The sequence below is a fragment of the Melopsittacus undulatus genome, chromosome 9 (genome assembly GCF_012275295.1).
Source record: "Melopsittacus undulatus isolate bMelUnd1 chromosome 9, bMelUnd1.mat.Z, whole genome shotgun sequence".
NCBI lineage: Eukaryota > Metazoa > Chordata > Aves > Psittaciformes > Psittaculidae > Melopsittacus > Melopsittacus undulatus.
Genome location: NC_047535.1, coordinates 2,106,369 through 2,128,280, shown reverse-complemented (window position 1 = coordinate 2,128,280; position 21,912 = coordinate 2,106,369). Strand labels below are relative to the sequence as shown.

At 45.2% G+C, this 21,912-nt stretch overlaps 3 protein-coding genes and 4 non-coding genes across 7 annotated transcripts in view; 1 reads left to right on the top strand and 6 right to left on the bottom strand.

The window, feature by feature from the left end:
* Window positions 1-13,643, top strand: part of MAP2K1 (mitogen-activated protein kinase kinase 1) — a 33,359-nt gene extending 19,716 nt beyond the window's left edge. The window contains exons 4-11 of the mRNA XM_005148798.3: window positions 928-1,005; window positions 1,510-1,561; window positions 7,575-7,699; window positions 9,620-9,827; window positions 9,961-10,025; window positions 10,162-10,223; window positions 11,722-11,767; window positions 12,733-13,643. Coding sequence (XP_005148855.1) covers window positions 928-1,005; window positions 1,510-1,561; window positions 7,575-7,699; window positions 9,620-9,827; window positions 9,961-10,025; window positions 10,162-10,223; window positions 11,722-11,767; window positions 12,733-12,846 — 750 coding nt within the window. The 3' untranslated portion in view covers window positions 12,847-13,643. The remainder of the gene's footprint in view (window positions 1-927; window positions 1,006-1,509; window positions 1,562-7,574; window positions 7,700-9,619; window positions 9,828-9,960; window positions 10,026-10,161; window positions 10,224-11,721; window positions 11,768-12,732) is intronic.
* A 1,640-nt stretch (window positions 13,644-15,283) lies between these two features.
* Window positions 15,284-16,571, bottom strand: SNAPC5 (small nuclear RNA activating complex polypeptide 5). Its single transcript, XM_034066239.1, has 3 exons — window positions 16,451-16,571; window positions 15,959-16,048; window positions 15,284-15,791 (listed from the first exon to the last, which is right to left on the bottom strand). The coding sequence occupies exons 1-3, from the start codon at window positions 16,538-16,540 to the stop codon at window positions 15,684-15,686; spliced, it is 288 nt and encodes a 95-aa protein (XP_033922130.1). The 5' UTR covers window positions 16,541-16,571; the 3' UTR covers window positions 15,284-15,683.
* A 298-nt stretch (window positions 16,572-16,869) lies between these two features.
* On the bottom strand, window positions 16,870-21,678 carry RPL4 (ribosomal protein L4). The gene is made up of 10 exons (XM_005148799.3): window positions 21,609-21,678; window positions 20,586-20,757; window positions 19,884-19,990; window positions 19,364-19,502; window positions 18,709-18,833; window positions 18,350-18,479; window positions 17,964-18,120; window positions 17,597-17,680; window positions 17,284-17,404; window positions 16,870-17,202 (listed from the first exon to the last, which is right to left on the bottom strand). Exons 1-10 carry the CDS (start codon window positions 21,609-21,611, stop codon window positions 16,942-16,944), a joined length of 1,299 nt encoding a protein of 432 aa, XP_005148856.2. The 5' UTR covers window positions 21,612-21,678; the 3' UTR covers window positions 16,870-16,941.
* On the bottom strand, window positions 18,234-18,304 carry LOC115946468 (small nucleolar RNA SNORD18). The gene has a single exon (XR_004080540.1). It is a non-coding gene; the product is annotated as a small nucleolar RNA SNORD18 (small nucleolar RNA).
* Window positions 19,568-19,668, bottom strand: LOC115946470 (small nucleolar RNA SNORD16). The gene has a single exon (XR_004080542.1). It is a non-coding gene; the product is annotated as a small nucleolar RNA SNORD16 (small nucleolar RNA).
* On the bottom strand, window positions 20,068-20,139 carry LOC115946465 (small nucleolar RNA SNORD18). Its single transcript, XR_004080538.1, has one exon. It is a non-coding gene; the product is annotated as a small nucleolar RNA SNORD18 (small nucleolar RNA).
* On the bottom strand, window positions 20,836-20,936 carry LOC115946469 (small nucleolar RNA SNORD16). Its single transcript, XR_004080541.2, has one exon. It is a non-coding gene; the product is annotated as a small nucleolar RNA SNORD16 (small nucleolar RNA).
* Window positions 21,679-21,912: the final 234 nt, after the last annotated feature.

The window sequence follows — 21,912 nt, the reverse complement described above, 5'->3', positions numbered from 1 at the left end:
CAATTAGAGAAATAGCTTTCTATTTTCTTCTTAGATTATATGTTCTCTATTCTAGAGAATCCAAAACTTATGCACAAACCTATTGTTGAATCAGTTGCTAAAAATAAATAGCTTTTTTCTTTTACATTTTTCCTTCTCCAAAGCTCTTAGCAACAGTGGAATATATTTGACTTTGCTGGGGGTGTGTGTGCATGCAGTCAGTTTATTTAACCTAATATGATTACTGAGACCATTACTTACCATGGAACTTCAAAATCATCTCTTCCTGTTTTGGTTCTTTGAGAGCTGAATCAACTCTCCATCCTTGGAAGTTGACAGGGTCACCCTGGTTATGCAGAACTAGGAGGCCAACCTTCTCTATGTAGGATCTCCTCTGAGATGAGAAGAGGGATCTGGGCTTAATTATGATCATAGGATGCCACTAGCACACAATCAGGAAGAGAACTGTCTTTTCCAGTGTGACTCATTTTTATCCCTGTAATCAGGATCATAAGGTTTCCTGTGGTGTTTCAATCCTCATTCTGTCTTTGGATGGGGATAGAGCATCAGGGAATGACTGTGACAAGAAAAAAAAATGCACATTATTGATTTGGCCTGAAAGTGGACAGAATCTATGAGACTTCAAACATTTGGTTGGCAGCTACTTGTGGACTGTACTTCCTTAGCAAGATCCAAACCATGGAAATGCTGGTATGGAAGATCATTGTGTGGAGTGTTTATTTGAGTGGATGTTGTTACTGGCTGAATGTTTGTTTAAAATAAACATGAAACTAATTCCCATGGAGTAATTTCTGATTTTCAGATACACACCATAACAATGTTAAGTTAAATGTGAAAAGCAGCGCTTTCTTACTTCCCATACTTAGGTTTCAGTCTGGCTTTAGAGTAATTTGATTAAGTCGTGACTATTCAAACATTTATTATTAGGATGGTGGCTCCTTGGATCAAGTACTGAAAAAGGCTGGAAGAATTCCTGAGCAGATACTGGGCAAAGTTAGCATTGCGGTGAGTGTGCTCATTGCTCTCAAAGGCTGGAAGTAGGTACATGCGTGTCTCAGCAGCTTCCTGGATTTGGCATTCCCCTACAACTTGAGGGCTGGGCAGTGTGGGAGGGGGAAATACTACCAGATGTTCACCCATTTCTTTTAAAACACAGGTTTTGTACATGTCATCATTTGGTATCTCAGGGCATCGGAATGAGTAACTCGGTGTATTTGCTTTGATTTTTCTGCTTTTGTGTCAGTTGATGCTTCTGGATAAGAACAGAATCAACACTGGATTAGAAAATTTGGAACTTCACCTTCTCATATCTATTGTGCAACAGGCTCTGTATGCAGAACTGGTTGACTGTTTCTCTAGTCTCACCTAGAGGTACAAATTAAATCAGAGTATTGATCTGCAGTCATTACACGTTGGTATTTCTGTTACATTGCATTCAGTTGGAGCTCTTGTACAAAGCATGCACTTACCTCTTCTGCTTTGTAAATTAGTTTTTTTCTTTGTCTTTAGGTAATAAAAGGACTCACATACCTGAGAGAAAAGCATAAAATAATGCACAGAGGTGAGAATTTTACGTTGTAACTTTTCTTGAATATAATTTTTATTCAGGTTAATTTGTGCTTTTCTGGTTCTTTATAGTTTAATGTGATTTTGGTTCTGAGGGTTTTTATTGGGAGGTATATCCAGATATCTTACTATCATGTACTTTCAACTTCTGATGTCTTACTGCAATTTATCTGCATTTATAAGAGGATTTGTCAGTGTGTGAAACTGCTTGCTGCCAGTGGGAGTATGTGCTAGAGCTGGGAATCTTAACTTGAGACCAGAAGTGTACTCCCTTTGCAGCAAAGATAGGAATGTTTTGAAGGACCTGAGTGATGGTATTTCCCTTAAATACTAGATAAGTCTTCCTTCACCTCCTTGGAATAGACTTCTTCAACACAAAGTACATTATAAACTTCTAGGTAAGTGCAGACAGGTACAGAAGCCGAGAATGCAGTCTTAGAGCTGTGAACTGAGGAAACCCTCGAACATTTCTTCCTCCAGGAGTGGCACTTGGGCCACGTTGCCTGTCGCACAGTGTAATTGCAGTAAAGAAACACTGGCTAGTGTAGCTGTGGGCAGTAGCTTTCTTAGCTATGTCAGCACTTGAAATGAGGCAGCATGTATGGAGGTCTTCTCTTCATGTAGTTTCCATTCCTGTGCTTAAAGAGAAGCAGAAGACAGTTAAGATACTTATGAATGGGGTTTCTAGTGGCATAACTAACTCTTTATGGAGAAAACTATTATTAAAAAGCATTGTCTCACTGTATCTGTTTCCTCATTGCAACCTGTAGTCTTTTGATAGCAACAGATCTATTAACCACAATGACAAAATCCTTGGAGAGATTGAGGTTGAAAACCTCTGACCTAAAATGAATTTGACATTTCAATACTCATTATTGCCATTCAAAGTTCTAAAGGCAAGTCCCCATCCCCAGAAGATGCCTTACATTCACATGCTGTTTACAGACATCTGTCATGCAGAATTGCGTATCTTTATATACTTAAATGAGTTTAAAGCCACAGTGAAGCTATGTAAAGTGAGTGTTGCTTCTGCAGTCCTGGGGTCCTTAGTTACTTTACTGAAAAATAAATGCACTGCCTTATTTTCACCTTCTAGTTGCCCTTTTTAAAATCCAGCTCTTCAAACTGCTGTGTTTTTTCCATTGAACAAAACCAACCCTTGAAATGGTAAAGTACTAAGTTCCATTATTCCTAATATGAGTGAAAAGTGACAACTGGAGATGGAACATTTCCTGTCTGTGTTTGAATGGCACTGCTCACTGCAGTGATCAGGCCATGTGCCTAAACCATGCCAACTGCTCTGGGAGTCTTGTACCATATGAGATCAATCTTCAGATTATAAAAATATCTTCATCAGACACTAATACGTATCTGAGTTTACATTTGTTGGCCAGGCAGAGTAATTAGCAATCCCAGTTTACACAGTCTGTTGTAGGATCACCTTAAGCATCATTAGGTGGTGTTTCTTCTAGCAATCAAACATAACTCTTCTGGAGAAAGGAGGCTGGAGGTGTAGACTCTGTAAAGATTTCTGATGACAGTTACAAAGACATTTGTGTCTGTTCAGAGGATAAGGGAGACTCCTGGAAAAGAGATCATACTTTAGGGAATACTGGAACAACATTGTAGCTCTCAGTTGGCAGTGATTTGTTATGTTGGTTGGGGGGTGTATGTGTGTGTTAAGTTGCTCTTGCTCACCTGGGTGCTGACACAGCAATTGTTCCAACTTAATTTCCAGTTTTACAATCTGATAAATCCAAGATAACCTCTTCCTGATGGTGTTTAAGTGGAGTTCAACCTCAGTACTGGCTACATCAGAATACTTCAAATGTGCAGACCAGCAAAAGTTCCTCTTCTCCATTGGTTCCAATGGACTGAATATCCCCTGCAGTGTAAAATTCCATGTACAGATTGCAGTTGTTATTTTCTCAGCTCAGTTCCCATGCTGTGTGCTCTGACAGCATCAGGAATATGTGACCTTGTACGCTTTATGCAGAAACTCTCATTGAAATGTGTGATGTCTGATAAAGTGGGAGTTAAATAGCATTTTGGAAGTTGGTTGTGGCTAGTGCTAGCAGAGAAAAGGAAAACCAGCCAGAGCAGTGTTTCCATCTCCTGACATATGGAGCCAGACTTGCTCATCTCTTGACATATGGACCTAAATCTGCTGGTGTTTGTCTCTGATACTGTCCACCAGTCATCTCCCATATGTAAGTTGAGCCTCATGTGTAAACTGGCACACTCAACTGAGCTGTTAGAACTTGTCCTTCTTGAGGAGGGCCCTGGTTCAGCTTCCTGCTGCCAGGTTTCTGAGCAAGATGCTGTCCTGCAGCATGAGGCTGTCTCCTGCAGGTTGACTGATGCTCAGTTGTGTGCTGGCTGTACTATTGTGTGGTCTTCTGGGATTAAGGAGTTCTAGAAAACATAATCCATGAAAGGTGTGTAGAGTGAACTGATGTCAGCAGGGTTTAATGTTGTCAGAACTTGCTTAGGTAATGCATGTCAATGTTAAATGTGGCTTCAAAATGCAAGAATACCATTGTAAATAAATAAAACTTCAACAACTAAAGCTTCTTACATTGTAATTTTATGTTCTTAGACTTAAGGTTTCTTCTGGGTCAAGAACAGGAAATGCTAATTCTATGGGCCCATTTACCTTTGTGGTTAATTACAAAAGGTTCTAAATGACAAAGCGATGTTCTGTAAGGAAAGACAAAGTATATTGCTGCAGATTAAGACACTAATGTGTTTTTGCTGTGTTTTGTCTCTGGGTGAACAAAAACCCTGTAAGTTAATAAGAGCATCATTTTGGTTGTTTCTGAGCCCGGTTTGGAGCGTGGTTCTTCCTGGAAACTCTTCTCTTGCATAGACAATGCTTTGTAAGATTTCTGAACTCAGTTGCAGGCAGGAGCTCCAGGGCAGGAGGCAGCACACAGCACGGATGCTGTCACTGGTCCCTTCTAGTGTGGTAGCTTTAGAGTATTCTCCTGAGATGCTGCCTTGGGAAATAGGAATTGATTGGAAGATAGCGATAATATTCTGCAAAGCAAATCCATGGCCAGGTTTCTGGCTGCTGGGTAGCTTCTGTGCACAAGAAATTCTTGCCTGATGGTGTTATGATAATGCCCAGGGCCACCTTTCTTTCAGAGCCAGGTTTGTACCTGAGGGGGAGAGCTGGGCTCAGGCAGAGGAGGCAGATGCACCCCTTACAGAGGCTACAAGATGTTCTGTAAATCCTGGAAGCTTCTTTGTATTAACTAGCTCCCTTTTCAGTGTGATGTATCCATCCCTCTGGACTGGCTAAGGACGTCTCTGGAATTGTACAGCTGTCTGGAATGATCTATGAAATGTCCTTTCATTTTCTTGTCTCCCTTTCTAGATTTGTCCATATCTTTCCAGTTGCAGCAGACATTTTGAAGGATGCTTTGGCATTCCTATTGCATTTGGCAATACGAATCTCTGGTTTCCAGAGAAACTGCTCAAGTGCTCAGGCACTCTGGAGTTAAAATAGCATAGTGTGCTGCAGTGAGAGGGATGAGAAGAGAGCAGCCTTGCAGGCATCACACCGATTGCACTGGGTGCCTTGTGAGGAAAATGGAAATGCTCAGAGAAAGACAAGCATCGTGCAGAACTCCAGTGAGGACTCAGGGTTTGCTGTGCTATTGTAAGGAAGGAATAGTGTGGGCTTATGAGCTAGGAGAATATTGAAGGTAAAAGTTAAGTCTTCAAAAGCCCAGGTGGATTCTAGAGCATATAAGATGAATATAAAGAGAGTGTTGTTTGGTTCACTGACAGAGGAATGCTAATATTATATTTTGCCATTTAATTATGAACATGAAGTATTCATGAACTGTAAAGTGAGGATTTAAGTCTTTATTCTAAAACGAACAAGTAGATGTTCAGAGATAAGCAGTACAAATCTAGAGGCCATGTCTCTCACTGTGTTCAGGCTCTGCAGTGGTTCCAGTGTTTCACAAATGTTGTTTTTCCCCTTTGCTTTTACCCAGAGCTCTAGGTGCAGATTCCTGTGAAGCCGGAATCTCTGCTGCCTGCTTCACTCCCCCATCTGCTTGGGTTTTGTGGGTTTGTTTGTGTTTTATTCCTGCTGGAATTTCAAACTGATAGGTCAAGCTGCTGGACTGGATTCTTTGGTTTCCCTGTGCAATGTGCTGAGGTCTCTGCAAGTAGTCAAAACCTGCAGAGGGTTCAGTTCTATGCCCCGGTGGCCTCTAAAGGTCTCTCTTTACCAAGGCACTGCTCGGTGTTAACCAGTTTGTACCCTTCTGTTTTCTGCCTGGTCAGCAGCTCCATAACCTGCCCAGTACCTCTGCTCCTCTGACAGGAGGAAAATCTATTGAGGAGAGCAATGTTTATAAGCCGGTTGCTTTCCTAGGGATAGGGAATTAAAAGTATGCACAAAACATGTGTCCATGTTCTTCCTCCTGCAGAAGGAAGAAAACTGTACCTGGCAAAAGCAGCTGGGATTTCCTTTCTGGTAGAAAGAAGTGCACAGGCATGACTTCCTTTGTGTTAAGAGCAGGGAATGGTTTGTGTTAGATGACTCTGGATTTTCTACAGGCTGATGCTTACTCCAAGCAAAGTGGACAAGCTGCAGGCTTGCTGTCCTGTAGCTGAGCACAGAAGAACTTGTATACACAGAAATAATCCTGAAACACTTTCCAGTCTGCCTGGACAGTCTCAGTTACCTGGAAGGGCGATGTTAAGAACCAGAAGATATGGCTGAAATTTCCATATGGAGATAGCTTTATTTAAACTTGATTTTTGGTTCTTTGAGAGGGGTCTGAGATGGCAACCAGCTAAGGCATAGCTTTGTCTTCATCTGCAATCTCTGTGGGTGTTGTTCAGTGAGGCATAACCTTCTGCATGGGGATTTTTTTCCAGGGATGAGGAGTAATGTTAGTATCATCTTTCCAGTGCCATCCTGTTATCAGTAGCTAAGGTCAGCTCCTCAGTGGCTGAAATAAAACCCACCTGGAATATATTTGTGTTCAAAATGGAAAAGCCAATGAAAATATGCTACAGACTATCTAGACCTCTGGGTCTGCTCTTGAATAGCAGGGTCTAAAGTGAAATTCTAATAGGCTGAGCTGATCTTTCTTCAAACCCCATTTATAGTACCCTTATTTCTGTAGCACTGCTTGCAAATGTGAACTGTTGCTTACTTATCTTGATAATGCATTGGTAAGGATCAGGCAACCAGTAAAAAAACCTTACAGCTCCAAAAGAAACAGTAAATAATTGTTCTCTGTACCTTTGCATTCAAATAGCTGTTATTAGTTGCTTGGTTACCAGTGACCCTTATTACATTTCTATTTAGAAACAGTGATGGAGTCAAAATCCAGCCTGGTTCTGTCACAGGTAAACACAATCTCAGAGTGTTTCAAATGCAGAATTTCAATAATAGGATAATGATTTTTTCAGAGCTTTTAAAACAACCTCACTCCAACACAACAAACAGGAAAACCCAAGAGCATCCACCCCCAAAGACCCCCCAAACAAACCCCAGAACAGCAAGAATACAGGATGGTTGATGTTATGTACATATGAATGCTAACTTAAGGATGATGAAGTGGCTCCTGTAGTTCATTTACCTTTATAAAATAAATATAGGGCCTCTTTAGTGATTCTTTCTGGGCTAAAGCAACTGTGCTGACATACACTTTAATGTTTATCTTGCGTCTTAGTCGTTGCAAGGATGATGTAGATGCCCAAGCTAAGTATTGGAAGCACAAGGAACAGGGTGAAATAAAACCTGCAAACTAACAGGCTTTTTGCATCTGTCTGTAGATAAATAGCCAGTGAAAGGGGCCTAGGGAATCAAATATCTTCCCAGAGTATTCACAGAGAAGGGGTTGAACTGTGTCCTAGTTAGAAGGGAAACAAAGGGAGACACATGGTAACTCTCACTTTTCATGTTACTTTCATTGTCAAATTTCCCATTTTATCTGTTAAATATAATTCATCCATTCATAATGCTTTTTTTGCAGATGTTAAACCTTCTAACATTCTGGTGAACTCTAGAGGGGAAATAAAGCTTTGTGATTTTGGTGTCAGTGGACAACTGATAGATTCTATGGCAAACTCATTTGTTGGCACACGCTCCTACATGTCTGTAAGTATAGATTTTGTAGCTTTGAGTTTATGTTCTGGTAGAGATACCATGATGCCAGTAATCAAACAAGAAACCAACTATTGCCATTACTGCTGTTGGTCATAGTTCAGCACTTCCTGCATTCCAGGAATATTCCAGTATCAGATTGTATGTGGGGGGAAGGAACTGTTGCAAGGAAAACCAAACAACTTGGTATGTTTTGTAACACTGTAACAGATGTAGCTGTGTCCATCTTGCAGAATCCAGTCAGTTAATGCTGTTGGGTTTTGTATATGGGTTTCTGGAAAAGCCCAGTATTTGCAGTTTGCTTTCCTTAAGTGTTGTTCTCTTCCCACTCCATCATTTTGCTGTGGTCATTTATGCAGGCAGGTGTACACTGCTGCCTTGCTAGTGATCCTGTTGTGCCTGCTCTTGGGAACTCAACGCACTGCAGCAATAAGAGAAAGCATGTGAGTGGCTGCTGTGGACAAGGCTGTGGCAGCAATCTGAGCCTGTTTACAGGGTGTTCTTTGTTCCTCTCTATGAGGAATACCTTGAAACTTGCTCTTCCCATGAACTCTTTGCATTATGTGAAAATCACAGTTAATGGAAATAACAAGTTGCATTCTAACATACACACCTGGTGAAGCAGACAGCCAATTAGTTCCTACAATAGCATGTTCAGAGGTTCTGCTCTAAGATTGAAACTGTGTGGGCTTCAACTGTTTTTTCTGCTTAAAGCATAATAGCTTTGTATGGGGCCTGCACTTCAACAGCAAAGACAGTGTTCTCTCTTTTGTCATGTAATATTGGTAATGTGCTTGAAATAAAACTGGCTTATGTTCCCACATACAGTCAGGGACTGTTGCTAATTAACAAAAGGAATTCACAGCCCCATCTCTTCTGGACCCTTAACATACTGCTGGCTCTCCCTTCTTCTTTCAGTAGGAGGAGTGAGAGCAAAGTGCTGTCTGCTATTGGTCTTCTTTACTTGATTGTTTTTACAGACTGAGATTTAGCTTTGCTGTCTGTTATCATCTGTCACAGACCAAGCCATGATGGTGATTCTGGTATTTTTGATAGTGCCTGAAGTATCTTTTCTGGCAGCAGCTTCCTTAGCATGTTTTTAGCTGAGTCTGTTGTCTTACCTGCACACGTTTATAATACAAATAATTAAATTTAAGCCTATTTCACTCCAGTTTGTCAGACCTTAGTGTGCAGGTGGCTCAGCCTGCACAACACATGCCCATCTTCCTATCCAGTATATATTTTTTAGTCATTATCACCAGGAAAGGTCTGTGCCCTGTATAATACTGTGTCATTCAATTTGTACATAGTATTTCATTAGCATATTGATCGATTATAAAGCTCAGCAACTTCTTTAGAAGTTACTTGAATATGGATGTGAAACTGCAACATGCATGTATAGAATAGCTCTTGCATAAATGCATTGCTGCCATAGGGAGCTATCAGAGTGGCATCAGCTGAGAAGTGTCACAAACCACAGGACTATTGCTAGAGCACCAGGTCACTTTTGGACACAATCAAGTTACCTTCCCTCTCCTTCCCAAACAGAAAGCCAAGAGCAGCTTCTCAGGGAAACTGAATGAATCTATAGTTGCCTGTACTAGTTCTGATTTCTTGCTCTTTAGTTATCCCATCATTAATATCGGCAACATCTAGATATAAAGCTAAATAAACCAGTGACATAATAGCATCATTTTAGAGTATTCTCAGAGCTATTTGCAGTGGTGTATGCAGTGTTTGTGGGACTTCTGGAACTCCAGATGAGAGAGTGAAAGAAAGGTCAAGAAGTCACTCACTGGAACATGTCATTCTGATTGGTTGAGGTTTCATCTTTAATTTAATCCAGGTTATTGCAGAATGCAGGGGGGGTTTCTCTTGTTATTATATTCTCTCCTCCCTTTTTGTCTGTTGTAGCCGGAAAGACTACAGGGAACTCACTACTCAGTGCAGTCGGATATCTGGAGCATGGGGCTGTCACTGGTGGAAATGGCTATTGGCAGATACCCGATTCCTCCTCCTGACTCTAAGGAGCTTGAATTAATGTTTGGCTGCCCTGTAGAGGGAGATTCACCAGTCACAGAGACCTCACCCAGGCAAAGAACACCTGGTCGACCAGTGAGCTGTAAGTTACAACAGCTTGTACATTCTTTTCTAATACCCTTTTCTGTCAGCTTCAAGGTCTTAATATCTTCAAACACCCCTACCACAGAAGGAGAGTAACACTGTGCTTTTCTACCTCTACAATTTCTCCTTAGCCTATGGACCAGACAGCAGGCCCCCAATGGCAATCTTTGAGCTTCTTGATTACATCGTCAACGAGGTAATGAACTATTTGCACTTGTGCTAATACAGTTGTAAACTTCCTGAGATACAGGGTGTGTAATTGGTAGGTCTCTAGGTAGGTTGTGCTTCACCATGTATTAGTTATGCTGAATTACTGATTTATTTCTTTTTAGCCACCTCCAAAACTGCCCAATGGTGTTTTTGGTTCGGAATTCCAAGATTTTGTTAACAAATGGTGAGTACTTTCTCTGTGGCTAAGTTGGGAAGGTACATGCTTGGGATCAGCCCTGCTGCCTTCATGTATCAGTAACTTGGCAGAGTTGTGGTAGTTTAAGGCCAGCTGGTAACCTGGGACCCCTGCAGTGTACCTTGCTGAGTACCTTACAGTGGAAGGGGGTGGAGAATTAGAAAAAGGGTAAAACCCCATGTGTTGAGATAAGAATAGTTTAATAATTGAAATAAAATAGCAATAGGAAATGAAGGAAGGAATAAACACTGTCCAACCAAACAAACGATGCACAATACAGTTGCTCACCACTCAGCTTCTCCCTGAGCAGTAAGCAGCCCCTTCTGGCCAGCTTCTCCCGGTTCATACACTGGGATGATGGTCTGTGGTATGGAATAAGGCTTTAGTTAGTTCAGGGTAGCTCTCCTGGTTTTCTTTCCTCCTGGCTTCTTGAGCCTCTCCTCTCTGGCAGAGCATGAGACTGAGAAGTCCTTGATCAGGGTAAGCGCTACTTAGTGAAAACAAAAACATGGTGTGTTATCAGCATTGTTCTCAGACTAAAGCCAGCACTGCACCAGGTACTGGGAAGAAAATTAACCCTGTCCCAGCCAAAACCAGGACAGTTCCTACTTGTGGCTATGATAAATGTAATTTCAATTAGTGTAATCCTCTTTTTCTGACTGCTAATATGCCTGAAGCTTGTCCTGCAGGCACCAGCTTAACAGCATATGTATCCAAAGAGAACCCCAAAGCTGAGAGATGTTCCCCTCCTTAAGATATGATTTCTGCTGCTGTATGCAACTTAGATTTCTCAGTATTAAAGACACCATAGCACTTATGACTGATCATATGCCACAGTTCCAAAGGAGGATCTTTACTTTTAAGAGTAACCTTCACAGTGTTCTGCAGTGACTGTTCCATGTGATGCACGAGTCTTGCAGGCTCCAGATATGGCTTTTTCTTTCTTAGTGTTTCACTGAACCAACAACTTTATCACAGCAACAGTTTACCCACTGATTTACTTGTCCAGTTGCACTTGATACTGGCACTGAACCAGTATATTCAGTGCTGAGGGAGGCAGCTTGTTACAGAGAGAGAATTTATTAGAAGCTAAATATATATATTTACTGCTGCCAAATGGAAGAAAAGTAATGCAACAGCCATACTTGATATAGAGCTTGAAAAGACTTGGGTAAAAGAAACTTGGGGGATAAAGCAGTTCCTAGTGTTGAGGTTTTGTTTGAATGGGAGTTTGATCTCTCCAGCTTGGTTATAGACACTCACTGCTGCCCCCATGGAGACTTATCAGACTTCATACCTAAAACTCTACCTGTGACAGCTACAGAAGGGACTTGTGTACAGCCCCTGCTTTGTTTGAGGCACTGCATTACCTAATGCTTGTATCTAGAGTGGGATCTTCTTAGACCAAAGCAGCACACCAGCATGATGTAACCTGATCTTTACAAGATAATACATGTAATTTGTGCAACACTTTCTGTTTTCTTAGTTTAATTAAAAATCCTGCTGAGAGAGCCGACTTGAAGCAGCTGATGGTAAGTGAAAGCTCTGAACTTGAACTGAGAGCTCTTGTCCATGCAGGTTGGATTCCTCAGCTGATCAGGATTGGAGCATGAGGCCTAGAGTGTAATTTGTGGCCCTTGACATAAGCAGCTCAAATAGTTTTAGCAGTGGCTGCTTTTCTGGGGCTTTTTCTCAAAGGGTTACAGGTTTCACAAGCTCCCAGGACAGAGACTGTCAGACCAAGATGAGTGGGTTTGGGAGTCTGATTATCACAAGAAGTAGATGGCCTAATGCTATGAATGAGCAAAAGAATTCCCTTTCTTGGGTTTATCAGTCAATAATAACATGTATAGATTGTTACTTTCAGGAGGACAAGAGAACAAAATACCACTTGCTTATGGAGTAGCTAAATGCATTTTAATCACCTATTGAGAGACAAATTTTATCCTTCGTGTCAGCTTTCCTTAGCAAAAACTATGAACTACTACACCCAAACATGCTGCAATTATTCTGCATGAAGTGACCTTACCAGTTCCCTTGGGTCTTTCATGGCCTTAACTATAGTTCTAGCACTTTGGTTCTGCTGCAGAAAATCAAGTTTCCCCTGCTGTGATCCTGTTGTACAATAAGGGTACAAAATGCAGTCAGACTCTTTTGGTTACAGAAAACCTCTCTATGCAACCAGCAGACATTTTTCCAGAGTATTATCTCAAGTGGCTGAGTCATGTCCTTATTGCATACCTTGGTGTAAGTATTGTGCAGTAGGCACCGTGTAGGCAGCATTCCTCTGGAATGCTGTGCCACGTGTACACTTCATATGCTGGCTATTTCCAGAACCCTGCAGAAAAGCTCTCCTGGTTGCTTCGTGTAGCTTGTCAGATCTTATAGCTAGCTTGAAAACTGAAAGTAAACTGGATTTATGCTATTGCAGGCTATTCAAAACTATTACTTAACAGATTTGGGTGCTTGAATACTGATGATGTTCTCCTCTGCTCAGATTCACGCTTTCATTAAGAGATCTGAAGCGGAGGAGGTGGATTTTGCAGGGTGGCTCTGTTCAACCATAGGCCTTAACCAACCAAGCACCCCCACACATGCTGCTGGAGTCTGAGTGCAGAAGAGCTGCTCCTGTACTGTACATCTGTTAACAACGATGCTATTTTGGTCCTCTTTCCTCAGCTTCTACCTGTTCAAACATGTATTTCACCTCTTAAGGAAGAATGTCTTTATAGCATGTGCCAAATGGTTTTAAACTTTGTCATAAACTAATTGGTATTGTATTGGATGACATTCGTTCACTGACCAAACTGTAAGATGTCTAAGTTCCAGTGCTTGCTGATTTCAAGTGATTATGGATATTCTTTCTTAATGAAGATATCACTGAGGGTGTTTCCTCCCAGCCTGTTTGAACTTTATCAAGATCCTTTGTAAATCGTTGGTACTTCAATCATGCTTACCTAATCTCCCACGCAGAAAGGGTTAGGGATGCCCTGAACCTGTATCTGTTGAGCATGCTTCTGCTGCTGTCAAACTGTACCTGAGAGTTAGGCCTGACGGTTCCAATGTTATTTCGAGATCTCTCTTCACAGGTGTAGATGGGAAGAGCTTTGCATTTCTTGGAATGTCCAGGGCACTATTCTAATTGTAGACTTGTTCATATTTCTATATTTATTTTTAAAACATATCATCCTACTTGGGTTTAGTGATGTCTTTCTAATTGAGTTTTCAAAGTTAGTTCTTGGCCGTGTCCTACAGAATCAAGACAAAGATCCAGGCAGTTTTGCTTTCTTTTAACCTGAAGTTTCATGACAACTGTGTTTAGTGTCTGAAGTGTATGAAGATCCTCTACTGTTTTATTCTCTCAGATGTTTAGCAATGGGTTCTCTTAATAAATCTATTATCAAATAACTTCTTGCAGCTTTTTTAGAGACTTTAAGACCTTATTCTGAAGGTGTTTGTGCATTACCCACTCTTTTTCTGTATATACCCTGTTCTGTGTCTCTGAGGGCTGTTGGAGAGAAGCCTGACACCAGAGCTTGTGTCTGTGTCACTCGCACAACTTTGTACAGCCTTCAGTGCTCAGTGCTGTGGCCCCCCTGGGTGGGGTGTGAGAGGCTGTGGCATGGGAACATTGTGATCCACCCAGCCAAGGGCAGACATACCCATCTGCATCTATCACTGTGCTCATTGCTTCAGGTACTAGGCTGTATAATGCTCATTTCTGCAGGTTATTTTCCTTCACAAGCCCAGCTCCCATCACTTGCTGCTGTTCCTGTGCAACAGAACCAGGAGTGTGTCCTCTGCACAGAGATGTAACAGCTGTGGTGAGCAGCACCAGCCAGCTCCTTCATGTTTCAGAGAAGGAAATGTCTAAAGTTCTTTCCCAAAAGGAATCCCCATCTGTGTGGATGTAAACTTCCACTTGGTCAACAGTATCAGGTATCAGAGAGGGATAGAATAGCCCTTCAGCCACTGACACTAGGAAATGACTCACTGACACATCCGAGGCTTCTTTCAGCTGCTCCTCCTTTGAATGTGACTTTTTAGTAGTGCCAAGGCTGGGTAGTGTTTAATTAAATGTGTCCTGAGCTTTACATGTGCATTACACACACAAACACACAGGGATACTGCAGTAGTACTCTTTACTGTTGGTAGTGGAAAGGTGCAGTATGTGAACAGCCAGCTTGAGACTCAACTCCCATTTTACATGGTTTCTCCCCAGGCAACAGTAACAAGAGCTCCTGTAGTGCATATGTAGGTACCTGTAGTAGGACACCCCAGGAAGCTACAAACCACCTAAGAGCCAGATACCCCATCTCTCCTCAGACAGTGGCAACAGCTCATTGGTGGTGGAATCCTGGGTTCTGACCACACCTAGGATACTCAACCAATTCCCAACTCCTTTCCTGCTCTTAAAGCAAACTTTACAAGGGTGTTGATTCTGTTTTCTGAGAGTGATTCCAGAGCCAGCAACAGCCCCTACTGTTGTGCAGTCACAACCAGGGGTAAGTGACAATGACAGCTGACAGAGGGGCTGAGTTAGGGTATGACTTTTATTGTTTGTTTTTAACCAGTTTAACAGAGTTTGGATTTCTGTGTTTTAAATGAGAATGGATAAAATGAGGAGGAAAAGCATCTTGTCTATCCAGGAGCAGCAGTTACAGTGCTTTTTGTGCCACTAAAGAAATGAGAGGGCACTCACTTTCTGTTTTATAACTAAGTTCTTAAACTCCTCCTTGCAGATCACTTGAAAGCAGAAGGTGGAATTGGATTATTTACCAATTACTAAGGGAAAAAGTAGGTAACAGTGCTCAAAAAGCACTACTTCCTTATTACAAGTATCACGTACGACTTGTGGATGAATACAAGGCTCTTGGGTGCTACTTTGAGAGAGCACAAACTAGGAAACACTTCACTGTGTTGGTCCAACTTGACAATATGGTAAAGCACCAGGTGCTACAGGAAGAGGAAGGAAGAAACCTTGTGCTCAGAACGTGAGAACATGGAAGCCAAGAGCCCAGAGCTAGGCCTGGACATGGCTTCTCCCACCTCCCAGTGGAGGCAGATGAGGTCACAACACAATCAGTGGGTCAGCACCAGCCTCCATGGCCTGGTTTCATTTTTCATCATGAGGAAATAAGAACAAACTATTGCTGGTCACAAGACATTTATATTAGTCTGACTCAATGACTTTTCCAAGCCCCAGCCAGGGACGCAAAAAGCTACATTAGGTTTTAAATATGGGAAGGGGTTGTGCTACATGTTTGTACAGCAAATGTTCATTCTTTTAACACCTATGACATGACCCTCACATGTTCAAGTGTAACTGCACCAGACCTTATGTCCTGCGTGTCCTGCAGTTCATACCCATGCACAGGACAAAAGGGTGAGTTTGAATGAGGCAGAAACTCCTGAGTCTGTATTCAAACCGTATCAGGTTTTCTTCTCTCAAGAATCAGATTCCTCCTCCTCCTCTTCCTCCTCTCCATGATCTTGAAGACTTAAGTGTAACTCGGTTTGGTTGATGGCAGCCTCGTTGTCCATCTGCCCAAGAGCCTGTCATGGTCAGAGTGTCACAATCAGTTCTATAATTACTAAGCAATGTGAACGAGGTCAACAGGAAGAACCTGAACTGCAACCCCCCCCCCAACTGCTCCCATAACCACTGCTGTCGCCTCTGTGCCACCCTTGGAACTCCCCCCACAGGCAAAGCCCTCCCTCACCTTTTGAACCTCCTCTGCTGCTGTGGAGGAAGGGACGGTCCCGTTCTCCTCTCTGGACCTGATCATGGACTGCAGGGCCAGCTCTTCCACCTGCCGCACGGGAGCACAGACACACTGCAGTAATTACTCAATAACACCATAGGATGGTTTGTGTTGGAAGGGACCTCAAAGCTCATCCAGCTCCAACCCCTGCCACAGGCAGGGACCCCTTCCACTGGAGCAGCTGCTCCAAGCCCCTGTGTCCAACCTGGCCTTGAGCACTGCCAGGGATGGGGCAGCCACAGCTTCTCTGGGCACCCTCATAGGGAAGAGCCTCTGCCTCCTATGGGTGTCTATAACCACACACAAGCAATCACGTGACCTCCAGCCCCCCCGCAGCTCGGGCCCGGCCGCTCTCAGTGTCGGGTCCTCGGGGTCCGCCCCCCCCCCCCCCTCCGCACCCGGTCCCGTCCCCTCCCGGTCCCGTTCCCGTCCCCGCTCCCCCCCCCGCACCCTGAGCCTCGTGAGCTGCTCTCTCAGCGCCGCCTTCACTCTCAGCAGCGTCTCCTCCTCCCGGCGCAGCTCCTGCAGCCGGCTCAGCATCCTCCACCGCCCTCCAGCCCGCCCCGCGCACGTCACCGCGCCGCAGCGCCCCCTAGCGCTCCGGAGGAGGCGCACCCGCACTGCCCGCCGGCCTTTGGAAACGTGCAGCGGCTGCCACCGTGCGGCCGGTTCCGGTCATAGCACCACGGTTACAACGGGAAACGGGCAAACCCCGGCTCCGGTCATAGCACCACGGTTACAACGGGAAACGGGCAAACCCCGGCTCCGGTCACAGCACCACGGTTACAACGGGAAACGGGCAAACCCCGGCTCCGGCCTCCCCAAGCATCCCTTCCCCTCCCAACACACGACAAATACGACACCAGCGCTCTGCTCCAAGAGGATTTATTGCCGGTGATCCCGGACGCAGCCGGGCAGTCTCCCCCGGGAAGCCGCCTGCCTTATGCGTCAGCCTTGGTCTTTGCAGGGGCCTTGGCTGCTGGGGACTTGGCTGCTGGAGCCTTGGCTGCTGGGGCCTTGGCTGCGGGGGCCTTGGCTGCTGGGGCCTTGGCTGCTGGGGCCTTGGCTGCAGGTGCCTTGGCTGCTGGGGTCTTGGCTGCTGGGGTCTTGGCTGCGGGCTCTGCCGGGCCCTTGGCTGCAGGGTCTGCCGGGGCCTTGCCTGCCAGCTTTGCCTTGGCTTTCTTCTCCTCCTTAAGTTTATGCTGCAAAAAGAAAGACAAAATGAGATGATGAGGACACCCTCAAGGTACAGACCCCACTGCGCCCAGCCTCAGAGCACTCACGTTCTGTGCATGGCGCAGGATGGTGTTGCGCCGCATTGTCTTGGCATACGGGTTCAACTTGATCATGATTCTCAGATTCTTCAATGGGTTCTTCTTCAGGACCCTGCGGCGAATCTTCTTCCTGCAGAGAACAGCCCCATGGTGTAGCACCAGGTCAGGCCACAGTCCACATCCTGCTCAGTATTTACTGAGGTTTGAGGAACTGGAATTCCTTGTATTTGTACCCAAAAGGTAACATAAGCCTGGCCCCACCCTCTGTCCTGAGGGATTCAAGCAATTGGAGAAACACCCCATTCATAGATAAACCCCTTACTTTGGAGCACGCAGGGCCTTCTGGATTTCCTGGCTTCTCATGATTCTTCCAATGTCTGTGTTGGTCATCTTGTGCATTGGCAGGCTGTGAAACAAACATCCTGTCAGTCACAGAATCCCAGACTGGTGTGTGTTGGAAAGGACCTTAGAGCTCATCCAGTTCCAGCCCCCTGCCACAGGGACACCTTCCACTAGAGCAGCTTGCTCCAAACCCCTGTGTCCAACCTGGCCTTGAGCACTGCCAGGGATGGGGCAGCCACAGCCTCTCTGGGCACTCTGTGCCAGCGCTTCAGCACCCTCACAGGGAAGAGCTTCTGCCTAAGGTCTAATCTGGATCTGGAACTCTCTCCCATCCCGTCCACACTCACTTGTAGTCGCTCTTGAGCGTGGCAGCTTTGCGCCAGGTGCCGTACAGATCATCCAGCTTGCGGAAGGCGCTTTCTGTCCAAATGCAGAAGCGCCCAACGTGGCCCCCGGGAGCAAGTCTGAGCAGGTTCAGCTTGTTCACATCGAGGAGAGTGATTCCTACAGGAAAACAGGCAAAGCAATCCCGTCAGCTTGTGATTAAAATCAAGGAATGGAGGACTACACTCTTAACAGACACAGAAGTCCACAGAAACAGAGAGAGGCTTCTTCAGCAAGTCAGAACTTCCACAAAATCATGTGTTTCAGAAACACGGACCAGTGAAGTGGAATCTCATCATTCCAGGCAGTCTCCCAACAAAGAATCGGCACATCTGAAGGTAAAAGTTACCTGGGATATTCCGGAAAGCTCTGATGATGCCATTGTCCTCATTGTAGATGATGCAGGGTCCCCTGCGCTGGATGCGGCGGCGGTTCCTCATCTTACCCTTCCCGGCCCGCATCCGCTGGGAGGCATAAACCTATGGAAAAGTAACATGGTGAATATTCCATTGAGTCTCAACCCCACCAGTCAGGCACAATCAAGTCAGGCATTGAAGCCGTGCTTCAGTCAGAACTTCACAATCATCACTGTGGATCTGCAACACGGACCAGTGAAGAGTTCATCATTCTTCAGAGATGAGAATGGATTCCTACTTGCAGGGTCTAATCACCTGGGTCTCCCTCCAAAACAACACGTTAGAAACTCACCTTTTTGATGTCATTCCAAGCTTTAAGCTTCTTAAGAAGGAGAACAGCTTCCTTGGTTTTCTTGTAACTCTCAACTTTATCTTCAACAACCAGAGGAAGCTCTGGAATCTCCTCAATGCGGTGGCCTAGTGAGGGTTTTACAAGACATGGAGTTACCCACCGACCTTGGCCACAAGCATTTCTCAGTGTTATTGACTTGTGTGTGCAGAAATGGTACAAACGATCAGAAGTGGAAATTAAATTCATGATCTGATAGTCAGGCACAGTAACTGCAGCAGTGAAGTCTCCGTGGAGTCTCACATGCCTGCCTTGGGCAGAACTTGCTGTACCTGAGTAACTAGTAAGCAAATCTTTGGCTTCCATGAGCAGGAATCAAACAGAACTGCCACGTGAGTCCCAATTCAGCTTTTATAAACACAAGATTTGTGTCAACAGCACAAAGAAAAGCACCTTCCTATCCTCGAACTTCCAACACTGCACAACTGCAAAGTGTCTTCCCACTTTGCATATAACCAAACCACTCTGCACTGAAGAATGGGCAGTCTCTCAACTCTTTAGAAGAGAATTTAGTTACCCAGAAGATACATTTTGAGTCATTACATAGTAACTGATGCTGCTCAGGCAAGGTAAACGTTTCCAGAGACAGTATTCCCACCTTTGGACATGACGAGAGCTGGAAGAGCAGATGCTGCCAGGGCAGAGCAGATGGCATAACGCTTCTGAGTTGTGTTCACTCTCCGGTGCCAGCGCCGCCAAGTCTTGGTGGGGGCAAACATGCGGCCTCCACGACACATCTAGGCATGGACTGTTAAGAACCACCTTGTTGAAGCTTCTCTCTCTAGCGTGGCACTTGAATCCTTGCTCAGCGTTAAGTGTTCGTCACCCACCTGCACCAGGACACTTGACAGCAGGCAACTGTCACCCAGCACAGAGTAGGACGCAAATTACGACATCATGGCAGGATGGGCATCATGCGATGCACGACATTCCCCTTCTGCAGTGGGGGCTGCTGCTCATTAAAGCCAGTCTGAATTTGCATACAGAAGGTTCTAATCACATCACATATTTCCTAAACCTGGTCATTCACTGTAGATTACCACTGCCTCAAGCAGAAGGTTCTGTTTTATTTAGATACGTAATTGTTCTGCTTGATGGATGCAGCTATGAAAGGATACATTTCCAAAGGCACCCTGGCCAGAGCGGTGAGTTCCACCCCCTCGTACTCGAGGAATACGAGCAACAGCTCTCCCAGTGCCCCAAGATTCAGCACTGGTCTGATGACCTGGAACAGAAAGATTTTCATTCAGAAAAGTGACAAGAGGAGTTTTCCCAAACACGGATAAGCTGAAACCAGGAGCAGCCATCAGAACTTCCACTGTTATCATGTGTTTCAGAAACACGGACCAATGAAGTGGAATCTCATCATTTCAGCCAAACAAATCCTGATTAGAGCAGGATAATTAATTCTTACCATACTGAAGACCTGCTTATTACAATCAAGTACACTAACATCCTAACCTCTACACCTGGCCCTCAGTTTGGAGATCTGAATGAGCACTGTTCCTAGCAGACTAAAGTGTTTATGTGAAATACTTTCATCAGTAGGTGCATGTTCCTAGTACAGATTCCTTGGAAAGCAGAGGGTGTCTGCACCTACAAGCTGCTGAAGCAGCTCTAACAAATGCCATCTGCACAGGTTTCTTCTTGGCAAATGCCTCGGGCAAGTCTCCACACAGAGCAGGGATCATTAAACATGAGTTTTCACCACACCTCCTATAAAGAACCCCACTGACAGCACTTCTTATTTCCATTCTAGATGCGTTCTCAGCTTTAGCCCACCTGCAAGGCCTACCCCCAGTGTTTCCATCCATCCATACCTGCAAGCTCACTGACAGCATAGGGCTGCCGGTTGTTCTTGCGCAGGTTGGTGTGCACGAAGTTCACAACATCGGGGCGGATGGGAGCCTTGAACACAGCGGGCAGGGTGACATTCTTGCCCAATGCTTCCCCCTTCTCAGAGTACACAGAGATCAGTGGGCGAGCGCAAGCCTGGGAAAGGAAAAGGAGAAACCATTAAGCACAAGGGGAGTAAGCTCCCTGTATTCACTATTCACATCCATCCACTATTGCTCAGAATGAAGGGGTCTTCAGCTCAGCAGTGCCAGCACACTGACAGCAGGCAACTGTCGCTGAGCACTGGATAAGACGCAAATTACATCATCATAGCAATAATTTTCCTGTAACATAGTGCTCCTCACACAATACACGGCCAGAAAACTATACCTGAGGTTTTAAGTTCAATAGATCTCCAAGTCATTTGGGTGACATTAATCTAGAACTGAATCTTTGGGTAACTATTTAGTAATCTTCGGTAATCCCTGCCTGTACTAGATGATCTTTAAGGTATCTTCCAACCCAAACCGTTCTGGTTTGGAATCACAAAAAAGGTAGAAACAAGGGCTATTTATAAAAACCATTCTTTTGACTCCATGTGGATGCCAAAGCTTCCGTGTGACTTCGTTCTCCTTTAGAGAGATAAGTGAGGAAACCAGAAAAGCCCTGCCAGGCGGCGATGCAGGCCCCATCTCCCACATGGACAGTGGAAAGGGTGACCTTTAGCGGACCAGGCCCAGCCCTCGGCCACGATCCGCTCTGCCGCCAGCCCCGGGCCCCCTTCACCCGGCCGGGCCTCCCCACACGGGCTCCACGCGGCAGGCGGAGCGCTGAGGGCTGCAAGATGGCGGCCGGGAGGCCGGCCCACGCCTCCAGCCCTAGGGCTACCCCCGGCTCAGCTCTGTCCGCCGGGCCCGGCTCCCACCAGCCTGAACCCACCAACCTGCACCCACCTCCCGCCCCAGCCACAACCCCGACCGCGCTCAGTGCCGCGACCGGCTCCTCACCATGGTGGCAGCGCGGAGCGTGTCGTGCTCCTGCCCGTCTCCGCCGCCGCCCCAACCGGAAAAGGAAGTGCACGTCCCTCTCCCTTCAGTATGAGCGATGTTCTTCCGCACCCTGTCCTCACTTCCATCCGCCGTTCCGCTAGTCCGTCCCCTACCCTAACCTCGGCCTGAGGCCCTTCGGCTATGTCACGACATGCGATGCCGAGCTCTGTACCTCCGGAGGCCTCTGTCGCTCTCAGTCTCCTCCCAAACAGAGGGACTCTTTTCTGGCGGAAGGATCCTGCGCGGCGAGTCAGCCGTAGTC